This window comes from Schistocerca americana, chromosome 1, assembly GCF_021461395.2.
Source record: "Schistocerca americana isolate TAMUIC-IGC-003095 chromosome 1, iqSchAmer2.1, whole genome shotgun sequence".
Classification (NCBI taxonomy): Eukaryota; Metazoa; Arthropoda; class Insecta; order Orthoptera; family Acrididae; genus Schistocerca; species Schistocerca americana.
This window is the reverse complement of record NC_060119.1, coordinates 1,179,544,748-1,179,560,475: the sequence shown is the minus strand read 5'-3', so window position 1 is coordinate 1,179,560,475 and position 15,728 is coordinate 1,179,544,748. Positions and strand designations below refer to the sequence as shown.

The 15,728-nt window shown below is 38.6% G+C and overlaps 1 protein-coding gene across 2 annotated transcripts in view; it reads right to left on the bottom strand.

Annotated features, from left to right (window-relative positions):
• The window catches only part of LOC124619738 (rab GTPase-binding effector protein 1), a 193,626-nt gene that overhangs the window by 23,597 nt on the left and 154,301 nt on the right, over positions 1 to 15,728 (bottom strand). For both annotated transcript variants that reach the window (XM_047146314.1, XM_047146324.1), the window contains exons 11-12: positions 14,950 to 15,043; positions 5,808 to 5,983 (exon numbers count right to left, since the gene is read on the bottom strand). In XM_047146314.1, coding sequence (XP_047002270.1) covers positions 5,808 to 5,983; positions 14,950 to 15,043 — 270 coding nt within the window. The remainder of the gene's footprint in view (positions 1 to 5,807; positions 5,984 to 14,949; positions 15,044 to 15,728) is intronic.

Here is a 15,728-nt window from a genome sequence, read left to right as displayed (position 1 = left end):
AGACACAGCATCAGGAGGTTGAGAGGCAAGGAGGTGGGGGGAAAAAGGAGCAAAAAACAAGAGGATGCGGGAAAAACGGGTGGATGGGTCGGCAGAAGGCGCAAATATACACGGTGGAAGGTGAGAATGAAGGGAAGATGGCAGGACAGGACAGGACAGGACAGGACAGGACAGGACAGAAGGGGTGGAAACTGTTGGGTGGAGGGTGTGGGGACAGTATGTTATTGAAGGTTGAAGCTGGGATAATTAAGGATGAGGAGTATGTGTTGTAAGGATAACTTCCATCTGCGCAGTTCGGAAAAGCTTGTTCTGGAGGAAAGTATCCAGACGGTTTGGCTAGTGAAGCAGCCACTGAAATCAAGTGTTTTATGTTCAGCTGCATGTTGTGCCACAGAATAATCTTTTGTCTTTCATCCTGGTGGTCAGCCGGTTAGTATTCATACCAATATGAAAAGCTATGCAGCGATTGCAGCAGAAATGTTAATGACATGGCTGCTTTCATAGTTGGCCTGGTCCCTGATGGGGTAGGATAAACCTGTGACCGGATTGGAATAGGAAGTGCTGGGTGGTTGGACTGGGCAGATTTTGCACCTGGGTCTTCCACAGGTATATGGTCCTTGTGGCAAGGGGTTGGGATTGGGACTGGTTTAGTGATGGATTACAATATTGCTGAAGTTGGGTGGCTGACAGAACACCACTTTAGGAGGGATGGGAAGTATATCAGGTAGGATATCCCTCAATACAGGGCATAATAGGTAATCAATTACCATGGCCAAACTGCGGCTAAGAGCAAAGTAGACCATCCAATGGCACAACATGCAGCTGAACATAACACACTTTGATTTCAATGGCTGCTTCACTAGTCGAGTCATCTGGATCCTTCCCTCCACCACCAGCTTTTCTGAACTGCACAGGTGGGAGTTATCTTTACAACACATTCTTTGCTCCCTTAATTATCCCGGCCTCAACCTAGGGTAATGTGTCTTTACAACACATTCTTTGCTCCCTTAATTATCCTGGCCTCAACCTAGGGTAATATACTATCAACCCAACAGCTTCCACCCCCTCTATCCTATCATCTCCTCCCCATTCCCATCTCCCACCCTGTTAATTTGTAGCCCTCTGCCAACCCATCCACCTGTCTTTCCCTGGCTCCTCTCAGTCCCCCCCCCCCCCCCACCCCCCATTCACACACCACCTTGCCCCACAACCTTTTCACACTGCACCTGTTGGCAGTCCAGTGCCTGCACATTCCACTAGACAGCATTCAACTATCTCCCCAATCATACACTACTATCCTTTCCTGTTTCCCACGCCTTCCAGATTGCTGCCTGCATCCCATGTGACGTTGTATTTTAGCCCAAGATGCTGGAGTTGGCTGTTGTGTGTGCATGAGCACTTCAACATTAAGCAAGCTGCTGAGGATGTGAATACTCTAATTGTAGCTACTGCTGTTGACATTACTCAGCACGCTGTGTTGTTGCCGTTTGGGAGGACACCAACCTTCTTGTGATTATGACTACTTCAACTCTACTGTCCTCCAACTTTTTTCTACTGAAGCCAGGCAAAGGCAGACATGGCAATGTAGTCTACAGCCATCTAAAGTTCAAGTTGTCTCAAGTATTGAATAGCATTATGTTCCTACATGCCTTCAGTGGGTGCAACACGACTTTTGCCCCCCCCCCCCTTTTTTTTTTTTTTGTGTGTAATGGAAAACAAACTTCTCAAGGCACTGCAGACGAACAACCACCTACAGAAAGCAGCCGAGTTATTCAGCAATTCTGGTGCTACTGATGATGAGACCAATGAGGCTGGGCAGAAGTTCATAGCAGCATGGTACTGCAAAGATGAAACAAAGCCATTAAATGTGCCTCAGTATCAAACTGTTGAAAAACGTACACCAAATAAATCATTCAACCTTGCCTCTTTGCCTCCTCTAGAAGCAGCTCCTTGACAGCATTACCTGAGGACATATTTGCAGGTACAAAATAGGAAAAACTATCCACCAAATTCACTGCAATAGGGCTGGAAGGTTTCAAATTTCAGCCTCTTGCCAGTTCCCACTATTAAAGAAGCAGCAACTGTGCATCTGTTGAAAATCATTTAGGTGTGCACATGCGACATAGGATGCCATGGAGATTGTTCTGAGAAGAAAAACAACATTAAGTATTCCATCATTTGCAAACTATGAAAAAGCCAATCCTGTACCAATGTTGCAACTGACATTCCAATTGATGAATGTGATATAGATAGTGAAATAATGGAAGGAAGAAGAGATCCCACTGAGAATATTAAAACAGAAGAACCAGAGTTAATATCATTAGGAGCCGCATTCTCCAAGCATGTAAAGAAGTAACATTGTATTACTGTAACACTAATTTGTATAAACATATGTAACTCAATTTACTGTTAAATGATTTAAGTTTCTTTAATCATAAATCAACAATTAATAAACCAAACATTTTTCTTTTCACTAATACCCTTGTAAACAATTTTTTTGTACTTAAATAACATTATTCTGCTAATTTCATAGTTTTCAAAACTACTGTTATGATAACAAGTAGATTAGGGATTATGTACCAATAACAAAAATAAAAAACTGAATACTCAAAAATTCATTGAATTTAAAGCAGAAAGTTCATGTTGGTCATTAGTAATGTGATTTCCATATAACTGACTAATGGAAATATTTATTTACGAGCTAGGTTTCTAGTCACTGTCTTTCTGAAGACACAATTTGTTGCTCTGCAACTATTCTCCTATAAAATTTTGTGTAACACTGGCCAATTTTCAGATGCTGTGTGTTTTATAGTGACAAAACGGTTGTTTTTTGAAAAGTGTGAAAGATTTCCGTTTTTTGACATAACTTTCCTACAGGAGAAATTAACCAAATAGCAAAGTTTTAGAACTCACGCAATATGGAATTTATTGCTCAACATTTTTGGTATTATAAAATAAAATAAATAAAAAACTGGAAAAGGCTGAAATCTTTATTTTCTTATCATCACCGCTGGAGCTCCACACAGAAATTGGCGCAAATTCAAATTATTCATATCAGAAGCCTCTTTGAGTGATTAAATCAGAATTCCAGTAAGTTTTGGAAGTTAATTTTACAAGCCTAATGACTGTCTTTTGAACAGGAAAGTGATGGGTTCTACAGAGCCACACTCAATGCCAGTTACATCATTTATCCTGAGTCACAAAATAGGCTCATTTGCAGCCAAACATAGATCCACACAGACAGTGTAACAACGTCTGGAGCATCACGCAGTGTCAGTGGGGTAACCAATGTTGTGATTTCCCCTGATGCAGAGAAGACGAAGATACACCAATACTGTTGCCCCTGTTGCCACGATCAATCTTGATACAGAGGGCGTTCTTTGTTGCTCTTTGTAAACATTCTGTCATGGGTAGCTGAGAGACTGGACTGGACTGTTGATGACTGGAAACAAGTTGCCTGGTATCGAACAGATGGACGTGTCAGGAATGGAGACAACCTCATTAATCCACAAACCCTGCTTGTCAGCAGGGGACTGTTCAAGCTGGTAGAGGTTCTGTACTGGTGTGGGGCGTGTGCAATTGGTGTTTGATATGGGACCCCTAATACGTCTAGATACTACTCTGACAGGTGACACGTATGTAAGCATCCTGTCTGATCATCTGCATCCATTCATGTCCATCGCTCATTTCAATGTACTTGTGCCATCCAGCAGGACAATGTGACACCCCACACATTCAGAATTGTTACAGAGTGTTTCTAGGAACAGTCTTCTGAGTTTAAACACTTCTGCTGGACACCTAAATCCCAAAACATGAACAGTATTGAGCAAATCTGGGATGCCTTGCAATGTGCTGTTCAGAAGAAATCACCACCCTCTCATACTCTTACACATTTATGGCCAGCCCGCAGCGTTCATTGTGTCAATTTCCACCAGCACTACTTCAGACATTAATCGAGTCCATTCCAAGTCATGCTATGGCACTTCTGCATTCTTGTGGGGGCCCTACACGATATTAGGCAGGTGTACCAGTTTCTTTGGCTCTTCAGTGAATATGTACTCTGAATACCAAAGTGTTCCTGAATCTGGCAGCAGTCTGAATTTGGTCTTATTTTGCATGTCACTGCAGGGGATAGCTAATACACTGTCTTTGATGCAACATCCCAAATACAATCCCCATAAATATGTCTGTTCCTTGACCTCCCTCACCCAACTTATCAACCATAAAATTTTAAATCCCAGGTAAAACTGGTTACCTAGAGACAATTTACTGAACACCCAGTGCTGAAAACAGGCAAATATAATTCTTTATAATAAATTACAAACAGAAACTTAGTTATGTATACACTTTAACATTTTTAAGTTTTAGAATGGTAAACGGAATATTTATAAAACTGAAGAGTCTGAGCAAAATATTTATCCTCCTCTCTACCATCTAAACAATAAATTTAAAGTACAAACATAATCCTACAAAAATTTTGTATTTTATATCAAGTTCTGTCTAACCAATATCAGGAACACTTTTATAAACTATATTATCAAATCAGTGCAATATAAAATACATATTACTCAACAAATGATGGTTTGAGACACATGTTCAATTGCACTAATTTTGTACCCTCAACTCATTTGAAATTCTGAAGCTTACTTTGCTTCCTACAGTTAACAAATAATCCCAGGCACAGAGGTGCTGCATTTGTAAGGGCGAGAGGACCCTGGTCCCACCAAAAATTTTCAAATATATTTTTATGCCGTGTATTTTTTCAGTATTATATCAAACAGTTTGACTATGACATGATTTCGATGTAGTAAGAGTGACAGACCATAGGTAATCAGACCTGTTTCCACTGCAAAGAGACAGTGTTACTTTAAGCTGCCAGAAGCCAGGCCTAGCCCTGCCACTACCCATCTCTCACCCCTCATATCAGCGTATGCTTCCACAGTGACAAATGTGATTTCCTTTCTCCACCCAGCACTGAGGGGCAAGTGTCAGGTGCCCCTTGCTTCCTCCACGCCCTTAGCTCCTGGAGCTGCAATCACAGTGACATGACCAAGCTGTTTCCCTGTCTCCATCTTGCCCCTTAACAAAACATAGCTTAGGGCCAGCTCTCACAGGCTCCCTGGACAGACATTTCCCTGCACCCCAGTGAGTCCTGTTGCCTCTCTCCCTTCCTTGCCCAACTGTCTGCAGATCTACACAATGTTTAGGACCAGAGAGTTTGGGCCCATAGCCAGAGCAATACCACTGTGGTCATGTGCCCCTGCCAGAATTGCCAAGGCTATGTGCCTCACTCTCCTCACCCCTTCTTCTTGCAGGCAAAAGATAGGAACACATGCGGCAACAGAACTCACAAGCCTCTCCTGGGTAATTCTTAAATTGTCTTCTCATTGCACCCTTCATTAATTAAATAAAAATAAAACCTAGGCAGTTTTTGCACCCCCTCTGCACCTGTGGTCTTGATGGGGGTCTATCTCACCATGGCCTTGGTAGAGCCTAGCACATAGCCCGAGTTTTAACTCGCATCAGTTTCCGTATTCTGGAGCTGCGCGTTTGAAACTCTAGTATTCTTACAGTGATTTTAAAATGAATAAAGTACATTGTTTGCTAAAAATACCCTTTAATTTATTAAGCATAGGAGAGAAGTTAGAAATCAAGTGGTTAGGTGCATATCAACCAGCTGTAATATTCCACACGCAAACACATGTGTCCACGTGCTCACACACAAGCACACCATCATCTTGCAAATAAATCAGCACATAAAATATGTAGCTTTAATATGAAAAGAAAAGTGGCCACACATTGTATACCTCATGTCACCTAGGTCTTGTTTCAATGTGTTCTCAACATCTTCTCGTCTTCCTTGTTCCTCCTGCAACAACTGTATCTCACAACGGAGAACATTTTCCTTGGCTTCTATTGCCTCCTTTGCTACTTTAGCTGAAATGAGTTCCTCACGGAATTTTAGCAGGAGTTCCTGAAGATCCTGTAACAATGATAGCAGAAATTTAAAATAGAAAACCAACATTCTTCATAAATAATCCAAGTTTACTGATGACAACAAATTTACTGCCAGCGATCACTAATTTGGGGTTAAACATGTCTTTCCCATTATTTTATCTGAAATGTTGCAGACAATGAGGGATCATTGTTACCTGGCTTGTGGAGATTTGCAGAGCAGGTAATAGATAGTTGTAGTATGGACTAATGATTTAAGAATACACAAGGAAAAGGTAGTTAACAATCCTAACACGAACACGCGTAATGTAAGACAACGCTATTGAAGAGTAAGTAAAATTGATAAAGTTGCCTTAAACCAATCTAGGTATTAAAAAGGAAAATTTATGAGATGATGAAAGCTCCAAGGTATTAATGGGAGGAACCGGATAAGAGGAAACAATAGTGGTGGTGATCACCTGAATTGGCCCATAATTCTGTTATTGGCAAATAATTCTATTAATAAAAATCATTTTGCAGGAGTCTTTGGAGACACTTCAATAGTATGGAATGTGACAAGCCCTCACACAACACTGTGAGACACTTAAGTGAGAGAGAGAGAGAGAGAGAGAGAGAGAGAGAGAGAGAGAGAGAGAGAGAGAGAGGTGTATACGCAGACAAGGAAAAAAAATCCCGAATTTTTCCCGGATATCCCAGCTAAAAAATGTACTTTGTCCTGGGGGAAAATACACTTTTTCTGTGCTAAGTGACAATAGGTTTTCTGCAGACTTTCCCTCAGAACTGCAAAACTTATCTATCTTTTGAATGATTCACGTTTTATATGCTGACGGAGAACTTCCCATCACTGGCACTTCAGGGGGAGGGGGAGGGGGAAGAGAGAAGCTTTGAAAAGACCTTCGATGCAAAAAAAAGGAGAGAAGTTTTAGAAAGACCTTTGATGTGCAGCAACATATACACTGCATATTTTTGTATTACAAAAGTATAAATTCAAATTCCACCAAACACAGCATGTCAGGTTCCGGGGTGTTGAATTCGCGATTGCGATGCCCTTCTGTAAGCCTATCACTTCTCATGCCACGTGATCTCGCCAGCCGATGGCAGCAGATATTCAGAGCATAGGATGGTTGGTTGTGTTGGGGAAGGAGACCAGACAGCGAGGTCATCGGTCTCATCGGATTAGGGAAGGACGGGGAAGGAAGTCGGCCGTGCCCATTGAAAGGAACCATCCTGGCGTTTGCCTCGAGCGATTTAGGGAAATCACGGAAAACCTAAATCAGGATGGCCGGACGCGGGATTGAACCGTCGACCTCCCAGAGCATAGGACACGTGTTATAGTCAGCCAATAGCAAGATTACAGTTAAGTAGCATGAACACACAAAGAGGAAAAGTTAATGGTTTACATTAATATACTTAGTGTACCTACAAGAAAAAATAAAGTTTCACATAATATAATATTGGTCTCTAAGATTAATAAGCTACATGAGAGGCTAAGATTTCACATGCAATATTGGTCTCTCTCTCTCTTTTTTTTTTTTTTTTTTTTTTTTTTTGCATGTGTTATACTTTAAGATACATCACACAAATGTGCCTGTAAATTTAAAATAATGACGTAAATATCTGATCTTCTGGGCTCGAAATTCTTCTAAGTGGCTGGTCCTTCAAGTGATAAGTTTTAAACAAGTCAAATGCCCTGTGATTTAAGAAATTCTCAGGATTTTCCCGCGTCATTTACAACCTGGAGAGAGAAGGGTTGCATGCCTGGCACATGGCCAAAGCAATGTAAACATGGAGATGGGAGGGGGGGGGGGTTTGACACGAGAGGGATGGGCCCTCTGAGCTACCTCTTGCTAATGCACCCATAGCCAGGAGTTAAATGTAACTCAAGATGGCCAGTGGGTAAAATTCTGCTGGTACATGACAGCGCCAATGGCTACCACTGAACAAACCACAGAAATTGTGGCAACTCAAACTCGGGAATACTGTGGATGCACCAGCAGATTCATTTAATATGCAAAACCAGTGTTATGTGAAGCATTTTAACCTGAATCACATGAAATAGGTGCCCAACAGCACCACAGCATAGACAATTAGTTATAGTTAATAGAAGATCACTAAATTCATTCAAATTATGAAAATTAATAGTGCCTAAAATAAAATTAATTAGTTAGTTAGTTCCATGTTCCATGGATCATTTTGTACGATAAATCATCATGATGTGGAACCAGTCATGTTACATTCATATTGCAAATTAATTTCACCCCAAAACAAACCACTAGATCTAGATGAGCAAGCAATATTTAATTATACCATGTAATTTAATTTAATTGTTTTACTCCAGACACCAGTCATGATTAATTAAAATCCATCAATAAAATATAATACACTAATTACATCTTATCCGAACAAGCAAATGCATTAGCCTATGCTTGTTATACTGTAAAATGACCTTATACGAGGTGTGTGAGAAAAGCAATGAGACTGACTTTTCATCTACCAAAGTTTTTATTTTTTTCAAACAACGATATTGTCCCCTTTGGCAGCTGTGCACTGGTGGAGTTGTCATTCCCAGTCTTGGCAGCAGTGCTGAAAGGCTTAACTGGTATGACATTTAAAATGTCAGTCACATTCTTTTATATGTTCTCCAGAATCCCAAATTGATGTACTTTTAAGACTTTTTCGATTTCAATAAGAAAAGAAAGTCACAAGGACTCATATCAGGTGAACAGGAGGGCTATGGACCACCAGGAATGCCTTTCAAGGTAAAAAATTTCATGACGGAAATGGTCATGTGACATGGGGCATCGTCATAATGCAGCATCCACTTGTCTGTGATGCCTGGTCTCACTCAGTTCACCCTTTTTCTTTCAAGGACATCTCTGTAAAACACTTGTCAGCAGGATTTGTTCCAGGGAGAAATTTATCCTCAAAGGAATGTTTCCCATAGGAATGTTTCAAACTTTAGAAATGTCACACTCACTCAAGGATTCCCCAAATTTAACACAAAACGTAATGGCCATTGCTCTAAATTCCACTGTTCCTTTTTCGCAACACACAACAAAAACACAAATTCACTGATGGCACTCTCAAAAATTAAGTGATGGCAGTATGGAGGTGAAACTTGGACTGAGCATCTGGAAGGGGTGAAAACACTGGCCTACACAACTAGAACAACACAGCATTGCCAGATCGCTCACAATATCGTTAGTCTCATTACTTTCCTGACACACCTCATAGCATTTATTTATATGTATGAGGTATATTCCAAAACTACCGAAACTAAGGTCTGTTTGGTCATTATAAAAAATAATAATAATAATAAATAAATTAAAAAAATAAATAAAAATTAAAAAGTTCTGCCTTGACTTGTATCAGCTGGTAATGCCTGTGTTCAGTTCATCCTCATTATGAAATCATTGTCCACCCAGGCACTTTTTCAAGTGCATGTTTCCAACAAAAAGTCTGAATCTTCTCCTTGGTTTCAGCAGCAGTGTGAGGGCGTGTGTTGTTGTGAAGGAGGATTGTGCCAGATGAAAGTTTCCTGTGGCGTCGATTTATGATCGGTCATCTCAGTCTGATTAGCGTTTCACAGTACAAGACACTTGTACTTGTTGACCAATGGTCCATGAAATCTATCGGAAAGACGTCTTTTCCACCCCTAAAAATGCTGGCCATCATTTTTCAGTTTAAAAATGGAGATTGTTTAAACTTTTTTGGTTTGGAAGAACTTGAATGGCACCAATGCATGACCTGTTGTTTTGATTCTGCATTTGTGTACGATAGCCATACCTTGTAACCCATTACAATGTGGGGAAAACAAATCATCTTCATTTTGTCTACAGCACTCCGCTCCAAAAACTGTCGTCCACTATGCATTATTTGCTCTTTGTGCTGATCAATGACCATTTTTGGAACCCATCTTGCACACACTTGTGATATCCAAGTTGTTCAGTGACAATCCTGTACATTGAGGCTCAAGTGACATTTTCGGATTATCAAGTTTACGGTTCATGTGACTGACAATGTTCCTGGTTCAATTACTGTGCCTACCAGCCCACTGACAGTTCATTGTAAACATCTGTGCAGCCATTTTGAAATTCTTGACACCATTTTTGAACTTGTTTATCACTCAATATTTCAGTTTCTTGCACTAGGCGTGACTGACGATGGATTTCAGCAGCTGAAGATCCTTTTGCCAGCAAAATCTAATCACAAAGCACACTTCAAAACTGGCATGATGTATGATTGTCTCAGCCATTGCGATCTGCTCTCATTGACTGGTAAACAATTGTTGAATCAAACCAAAAATGCAAAAGTTTCCTAAAGAGTTGGTAGACAGCACTGCATGGGTGAAGCTTCATTCAGGCCTTACTTGGAACACATCTCATATTTTTCAGTAGTGTTACAAGCACTTGAAGTCAAAAGCAGAAGAATATTAATAATGGTTGCAATGGTTCAAGAGATACAGGCTAATCACAAATATGCTGATAGTTTCAATTTTTCTGTATGGGTTACATTTTAAGAATTATTTCAATTTATGTGGTTAAAGCTCAAAATTGCTTATTTACTAACGTGTAGGATGTACACACCCAATATAATGCCCAAGCATGGAAGCATGCAACACACTTGTTCCAGCAGTGCGGTGACATACTTGTATTAGCGGTGCAGGGATATGATGCAATTGTCAATTACGTGTGACTAGTTTCTCTGGTAGTCTTGGTAGCATGTGGCTGAATGTTTCAGTTACACAACACTTTCTTTGATTTCCAGTACTTAGAAAAATTTAGTGTGAGTACAGTTGTAATACTTACAAAACTTCACAAAGTTGCAGGTTGAGATACAGTAAGACAGAAATAATTCAGCGCTCGATAATCCGGCAAACCTGGAAGTCCAGGACAAATCAGAAATTTTCCCATATTTTTAGCTAAGTGCACGTGGCAGTACAGTTGGATGCGTTAGAGAAATGTCAGAATCATGTGCTACCATCAACAACTCTTCATTCACTAGACCTATGGTATGTTTACAGTGCATTAGTGCTGTGCAGTTTTATTTAACAGTTACTTAATGAAGTCATTATACTGCATCAATATTTAGTTACTTGTACAACTGTCAAATAGACTACAGCAATATAAAAAATTTATACTGACAGTGAAGGTGTTTTCCAAACACATTAAAGTTCTCCTAAAAGAAGAAAAAACAAACACGTGAAAAATACAATAATGTACAGAGCCACCGATCAAAAAAACCGAGATGGAAAGCATTGTAAATGACGACGTGTCAACAACTGATCACTCTGAAATTGTATTTGTGATAAATTCTGCAAACACTAATGAACTGGGAGCGTTCGGGAGAAGTTAACGAAGGATTGACACTGACAGAAATTTAGCTATCAAAGAAGAGCTGACTGACTGACATTACAAACTGTTCTCAACCCACAGGAGGCACCATAAACTGAGGGTGATGACGAAGAAACACTTAAAACTTGCATCTCTTGGGCTGAGGCTTCAGAAGTCTTAAGCACTTTTGAGAAGTTCACTGGAATAGCCAACAATACAACACTTCTAAATTTATAAATTTACACAACATATAAAGTAATTTTTGTCAAAAACAAGCTCAATCCAAGAAACAAGTTAGTAGATCTGAAATGTTCCCCAACTAAATCATCAGTGGTAGATTCCAGTCTGACTTATTCCACACCCTCGACGTCAGATGTGTGTCGTATGGTATCCTAAAGACAGCAGTTCTAATTAAACTGCACCAAATCCAGGGTAACTATTTTTATTAATTAGCTTGTTCCTGATATTTTCAAACCAATGGAGCCTCAGCGGCCAGAGACTATTGTCATGTTTGTTGTGTGAGTTGCATTCGCGTGGTGTGTGTGTGTGTGGGGGGGGGGGGTTCCAATTCCGACGAATGCTTTTTTGGCTGAAAGCTTACTTGTTTGACAGTCTTTTCATTGTGCCTATCTGCGACTCAACATCTCCACTATAATGTGAGTAACAATCTATCCTTCTCATAATACTGCCATTATTCCATCCTGGATTTTCCATTGTCTGACATTTGATAATCTGGCATTGACAGCTCAACAAGCATATTGGATTATCAAGGTCCCATTGTACCCTCAAATTTTCTATGTACATCAAACTGATCACAGAAAAACTTAGTCACAGTTGCGACTTTCAGAATTCAGTGAGTTGCTGCGCCAAACTTTGACTGTTTGACGACCTTTCTTGAAGAACTTTGCATCCATTTTGAGATTTGTTGGGACTTGTGTAGTTTTAGCTGGTCAACTGACACACAAAATGTGTGAATTTGCAGGGACAGACTGACTTTGTTGATAATCTGTCCACTTCAACACTCCGGTTAAACATGCTTCCACACTTTTGGGCTTTTATTATTATTGTGTTGTGTACCACCAATACTGTTGAGAGCTTCAATCTGACTGAATAAGCTGAACTATCCATTTAGACCCCAAACCTTTCAGTATCGGCTACAGTCATTAACAATATCCCACCACTTTCCTAATAATTATTATTGGATGTCATAAAACTGGACCATACTGCACTGGTGTATGGTCACCCTGAGACAGAGCTAAATGACGTTGATGACACAGGGTGGTACGTCATTAGTAATAAGCATTTACTAAACAGGACTTCTCTAGAGATGAGAACAGGACCTCGATCTGAACAGGAATCTCTACAAGTAAGGAAAATAGGTTTGCACCCTAAATTTACCCGGGTTTGTGAGAGGATTGTGCACTTTTCAACGGGCAGAATGCAGCAAGCTATCCTAGATAGAGTCATTAACATAAATAGAATTAATTTTGGGTGTGGCCCATGAAAGTGTGACATAGGATCTTATATATTGTATATAACTGATTCCGCCCTTAAAAATGTTTAGTACAACAGTGAATTAAGGTGAATTTGCTGAATATTTTGGCATATTAGATGACGAAAAAAATTGTAAAAAATTTTCTCACTAAAAATTTTACGGGAGAAGCACTAGCAGATCATGCTGATCAGGTTTTATTTCAGCTGCTGCACCATATTTGATATTACAAAGAACAGTGACGAATAAAATATTGTTCTTATTTTACTTTTGTCTGATAGAAATGGTAGTAAATTATTACACAGTTTAGAACTCATATTTCATGGCATAAAAATGCAAGGATAACAACAAATTTATAACTCTGAAATACAAAGGCATAGTGCAGACTGCTTCACTTATTGTGGAAGAGTTTGAAACAATCCTGTCCCTTTGCAACACTGAGGTTCTGGTTGCATTTCAAACACTTTCTTTTAGTTCTGCTATTGCAGTGCTCATACTAAAATGTTCATGGTGACAAAATGTCACTGACTGTGAGTCAGTTATCACATGCAATATATTACTGTCCAGACCTGGTTATGGATGAGGTTTTAATAGCATTGCTTTTTATGTACCTAACTCATCTTCTAACAGTGCTCTCACTCCTCTGCCATCATTTTTCTTTCTGGACAAGCCAGAAGTTGCCTTCTTTGGTTTATGATTTCTTTATTTCTGCAGTCACTGTATTACAAGTTGTAGCTAGGGACAAGAAAATTTTGCAGAAATGGTAATGCAAAAAACAAAGCAAAAGTTCTGAATATGAGTGAAGTGATGCGAAACTGGCAATTTTTATGAGACATCACGAAATCTGTAGTTTTTCCATATACAAAAGTTATAAATCTGAAGACAGTAGTTCACTACTTCTTGTAACTGACAGTTATTGGGTATTAAAACTGCATTTTTGCTTCTTATCCTCTCAAGGCTGACGTTCGTTTATAATCTTAACTGTCAATTAATTTTCTGCGCAAGCAACTTCGATGTCATGACATAAATAGCACCAATATTAGCAAAAATAGCCCAGAATTTGACAAAAGATGTGGGAAATTTGCCAAATATTGACCTCAAATTTGATTAAAAAAATAAAATTAAATTAAAAAAGTGAACTGAACAGACTCTAAAATTGGCAAAATAAATAACACCAAATACGGCAAAAAACAACATTGAATTTGGTTAAAAAGCACCAAACATGGCAAAAAAGAGACACACAATTCAGTTGGGAGGGAGGGTGGGGGGATGACACCAAATTTGGTAAAAAATAGCGACAAATATGGCAGACAATAACACCAAATCTGTCAGACTATAACACCTACCTAGGCAACAAAATTACACAGTACTTGCCAAAAACATCACTTACTTTGGCTGAAAATGATACCAACTGAGGCAAAAATGACAGAATTTGAGAAATAAATACACCAAACTTATTTGGCAAAGGTATTAGCTAATTTGCAAAAACAAAAATGAATATAGCAAAAAATAATACTAGATGTTTCAAAAAATAGCACTGAATGTGGTAAAAAAAAAATACCAAATGTGGTAAAAAATAACAATGAATGTGACAATAAAACAAAACTATTTTTTTCTGTCCCCAGTTATAACATATTTTACAACTGTGATAAAAGTCTTCTTAAGACAAGAAACATTTTGCTTTATTCTACAGCATCTCCAATAGTCAAGATTTTTTTGTTCCCTACTTCATTCTTTATGTTCTTCTACAAATATGTGGTAGATATTAGCACACAGCACTTTCACTAACTACTTTTACAATTTTTTTGTTGTGAAGGTACATTGTCATCTCTTGTGGTGTGGACTTTCAAAATTAAAAAAGTTTTATTTGAAACACATTATTATTATTATTATTATTATTATTATTATTATTATTATTTAAATGTCTGACACCCGAATTTAAGAACTATCCCACGTTAGTTTTACAGTTATATTTGCAAAGTTTTACGACATGTTGCAAAGATAGTGAAGAAAACCATATTTTCACTCTTACTGCCTGGTCTACAGGAAGTACTTTTGTTTTACAAATATCAATAAAACTGGAAAAAATATGCAAATGATGTTCTGCCATTGTAAAATACAACAAGAGTTTTTAAATCTATGACAAACAACTGCTAGCAAGTAACTTACTTCAACTTTATCAGGCAGATTGATTATTTCATTCTGAAGTTGTTCTGAGTGGGCTGTGTGTTTGCCCACTAAATTATCATTTTCTGCTTGAAGCCTGTTGATGAAAATATTGAATTAACATTTTTTTAAACTGCTATATTTATATCAATAATCAATATGGAAAAAAAAAAAAAAAAAAAAAAAAAAAAAAAAAAAAAAAAAAAAAAAAACAAAAAAAAAAAAAAAACATACAATTTACATTCCAAGCAAATAAATCGCCTGAAGCTTTTCCATACCTACTCATTCGTAGAGGAGGCAGATAAGTATAGATGAAGATGATCATGTGTAGCTTTAAATGGTGTAACCACATAATGTGTTTTCTCAAAACATTATAGGATATCTTCAACTTTTTGTAGTCCTGTCTTCCTCAGTTGCATGCAATATTACTGTATATTGATAATTTTTACTTATGGACCGTCTGACAGCAACTGAATAAAACACAATTTTAGTGCCATACACATTTCGCCTTTATTTTCTGCAAGGCATCATCAGTGGCAGGTTGCGTGGACAATTTCTTACATATTACGCTCCTGTTGCATTTTATGTGTTGTTCTTCTTCTTATGAATGCCAATTTGCGTTTTTTTTCCACATTCGACAGCACTGTGAACCGAACGCTTGTTTTAATGCAATGTTTTGGTTTCTGTTGCCGACTGTCAAATGTTTTTGCCATTATAGGATAATTTTTCACAGCTGCCATGTTGTTGTCATACAGGGGCCATGAGCTCATTAGCTCTGAATG